We start from the raw sequence: 3,555 nt of genomic DNA on the forward strand, positions 1-3,555 counted from the left end.
AGTCGCACACCTTTGATACCTCTTAATTTTTTTTCCCGATGCTTCTTTAATAGAGTTTTTGATAAATAATATCATCTTTTCATACAAGGTTATTCCTAAGCCTTCAACAAATACACGTACTTAGCACTTAAGTAACCCTAAAAGATATCGATTTGCCGACCTATCTCAAAAGAATCCTATACCTACTAAATTGAAACACTGGCAGAAGATCATAAAAAAAATATATATATAAAAAAATAGAAACACTTGAAGAAGAAGATGCTACTAACACGGAACACACAAATAATTCCTCCCAAAACATAATAGACATACACATAGTTTCACAATTTTCAATATTGACCTATCGAGATAGTTACAGAAAGCATTCAATGGTGCTCTGTCCACACGATAGACATGCCATGTAATAAATTAAATTTCACAAAATTGAGTACAAAACAAAATTCACAAAATTAAAGCATAGCCCCCACGATGCCACAATTATTTAGAAATTAAAATAGAACAAGTGCAGCACAAGTTATAAAGTCCATCTAAACTTTGACCTTTGCCTTATTGCCCAAGTATGCAAACGAACTAACCCGTTAAGAAAGGGTAAAATCGTAAATTGCATATGAAAGACGGTTTTGAAAATAATCAAAGACCTCTCCATGTGAGACCCAATCTGCATTACGAAAACAGTTAGCGCCCGCAAAAGTCAGCAAAAATAAAAACCCCGCCCCATTACCAAAAAAAAAAAAAAAAGTTCCCTTCGTATGGCGGTTTTCCCTTGTTGCTTTAAAACACTTGACATCTCTGATTCTTTCTTCTCTTCTGACTCTGCAAACAAATTCGTGTTTGTCACTGAAGCCGTTACCGTTTTGATTTTCGTCGCTTTTTCTTTCCTCCCAAGTTTTTCATCAAACATGAACTTATACTTCTTCAATACACAAACACAATTACTTAACCTTCTTTGCAATTAGTTTTCTTTTTCTCTCATCTTATAAATACACAAATAATTGTATACAATTCTTTTGTTCTCTTTCTTTCTAATTCTTTGCATAATGGAGAGACGGACTTACGATGACTCCGCGAATTTGGCGTCGGAGATCTCAATTTCAGATTACGCCTGCGGCGACGAAGACTCTTCGGTTTCAGATTGCGAGAGCAGCGTCTCCGGTGATGCACGCAACGTGTTCGATGAAAGGTTCGTGAGACTCCCCGAAGGAGACAAGGCTCGCGACCTCGTTCAGAGCAGATTAGTTAAGGGACTAGCATCGTGCGGGTTGAAATCCAACGTCGTTTCGGTTCACAGAAATGCGTGGCGTTCTGTAATGGCGCAGGCGCGTGTTCAGTGCTTCCAGATCTTCGCGCGTGCCGTTGCGAAGTTGCGTGGCGGCGATCCCAACGTGAAGTATGCATGGTATGGTGCTTCGAGCAAGGAAGAGGTTGAAGACATTATTGAGCACGGTTTCGGTGGGAAGATGCCTCTCCGTGACGGACTTCGTCTTTCGCCGGATGATTCTCCTCTCAAAAGGCACGCGCAAAATTCTTGATCCTTATCTTTAGTTGCTGATCTTGATTTTTGTGAATAATTGAATTTGATTGGATAAACAGTGTGAAAAGCTGTGGCGTTGACAAAGATGGTCTGAGGCATGTGATTCTGTGCCGCGTTATCTTGGGGAGAGTGGAGATGGTGCCACGTGGCTCCGATCCATGCGGTTCAAGTTCGGAAGATTATGATTCCGGTATGGACGGCAGCTTCTCATCTCCCGAGGGGTACGTCATTTGGAGTCAACGGGTCAACACGCATGTCTTGCCTGAATTCGTTATAAGCTTTAAACTTCATCCCTCAAAAGGTTGGTGCATTCTGTTTGCTACTGTTTTATTCGCTAATTCAGTTATTTTGCTATGAACTAGAAGTAATAGTAATATACTCTAGTAATAATGCTGCATGTGTTTGATCTTTTCGTGATTTTGTTGTAGGTCATGTGAGGATTGAAGAGCCTTTGAAACCTTCTTCCCCTTGGATGCCATTCCCCGCTCTGATTTCTGTGCTTTCTGAGATTTTGCCTTCCTCTGATATTGCCTTGATTTCCAAGTTTCACAAAGATTATAAAGTGAGTGCTTCATAACTTGTGTCCAGAGTTTCGACATTGATAATCTTTTTTTAACTTAGACCGAGTCTGCGTTTCCTATGTCTTAACAGGAAAAGAAAATTTCACGGCATCAATTGATACAGAAAGTAAGAGTAATAGCAGGAGACAAACTGCTCGTTGCGGCCATCAAATCTTTTAGGGAGAAGGTACATTTAATATTTTTCTGGTGATTTTGATTTTAAATTTAGTCTAATGATGTGGTCCTTGCACTTGGGATTTTCTGTAAAGTTACAAGCACAACACTGTAGTACTGCAGTTCAAGTCGATAAGACTATATCATGGTTCACAGATGATGCTATGCTATATTGAATTGTGCAAAGATTGCTTTGTACTGTATGAATTTGAATGGCATTTGAGCATTGGTGAATGTTTAGCATTACCCGACATTCTGGAGTATTAAGAACTAGTGGCATGTAAATTGGGGAAATGAGATCACCTACCCTCAAGTTAAAGATATTGGGGTCTTAAATTGCTGGAGCAGCAAAACTGGCTGAAGACACAGTAATATGTGTTTCCTGCTCAGAATAGAATCTCTCCCCCCTCCTCCTTCTCTCCCAAGTGCTTCTGTTGAAGTCGATATTTTTTATGGTCATGACTGAAATGAAGAGGGTATCCAGTTTTTACCTGGTATTGTATTTGGAAATAAAGAAAAAGGTATTAAGGTAACATAAAATTCATTGAATTTTGAACTCTTNNNAAAGTGAAACAAATTAAAGGTGGTGTTCAAATTAGTTTAACTTAATTTGTTACACAAGGAGAAAGCACATCTTTGACTATGCTCATTGACTTGTTTTTCTACTAAATTTCTCCGCTGCCTTAGGTTTGAGTCTTTCGTCCTCTTGAAAGAAATAAGTAGTTGAATCCAATATTGAAACTGTTGTAGATTTAGAGTATGAATATGGTCCCACTGATTTTTCTTTTCTCCTTTGTGTAGATTATGCCTTCTTCCTTTGCCACTTTATATTATTTTGGCTTGTAGAAGTGATCTTCTAACCCGGTATATTTAATATTTTTTCCAGAAAATACCTGCAAGCTTTAAAGACGCAAGGTCATGGCAACCGGAAAACCATCTTCGTGGACAGAATATGGTGTCTTTTATGAACTGTGTTAGTGGATTGAAGGGAGGGAGGAATACAGAACGTGATAGAAGGCCTTACTAACTTGGTAGCCAAACTTACTTTGAGGTTGGAAGTTGTTGTTTAGAAGCAGAGTCGCATTTGGAACTTATATTCTTTCCTTTGTGATACACATTTTCTTTTGTTGTTGAATGTAGTTTAGGACAAGGTCTTCGTTATTCTAGTTACAATTTACAAAATGAAATGCTGTAATCAATGATTAATAAGACACACATTGAATAGACTCCTGAGTTACAAATGTAACATCTATCAGATATATGTTGTTTGCACTTGTTTAGCAATCGGCT

The 3,555-nt window shown here is 38.4% G+C and overlaps 1 protein-coding gene across 1 annotated transcript; it reads left to right on the forward strand.

Annotated features, from left to right (window-relative positions):
• LOC107632202 (probable inactive poly [ADP-ribose] polymerase SRO5) lies at positions 651 to 3,547 on the forward strand. Its single transcript, XM_016335898.2, has 5 exons — positions 651 to 1,510; positions 1,591 to 1,832; positions 1,960 to 2,093; positions 2,183 to 2,278; positions 3,152 to 3,547. The coding sequence occupies exons 1-5, from the start codon at positions 1,038 to 1,040 to the stop codon at positions 3,290 to 3,292; spliced, it is 1,086 nt and encodes a 361-aa protein (XP_016191384.1). The 5' UTR covers positions 651 to 1,037; the 3' UTR covers positions 3,293 to 3,547.

Source organism: Arachis ipaensis, chromosome B01 (genome assembly GCF_000816755.2).
Source record: "Arachis ipaensis cultivar K30076 chromosome B01, Araip1.1, whole genome shotgun sequence".
Lineage (NCBI taxonomy): Eukaryota > Viridiplantae > Streptophyta > Magnoliopsida > Fabales > Fabaceae > Arachis > Arachis ipaensis.

Bases quoted from the DNA above. Each gene is read 5' to 3' on its own strand.
- LOC107632202 (XM_016335898.2), top strand. From the start codon at position 1,038: ATGGAGAGACGGACTTACGATGACTCCGCGAATTTGGCGTCGGAGATC. The intron at 1,833-1,959 runs GTTGGTGCATTC...ATTTTGTTGTAG, and splicing joins TAAACTTCATCCCTCAAAAG to GTCATGTGAGGATTGAAGAG. The intron at 2,279-3,151 runs GTACATTTAATA...TATTTTTTCCAG, and splicing joins TCAAATCTTTTAGGGAGAAG to AAAATACCTGCAAGCTTTAA.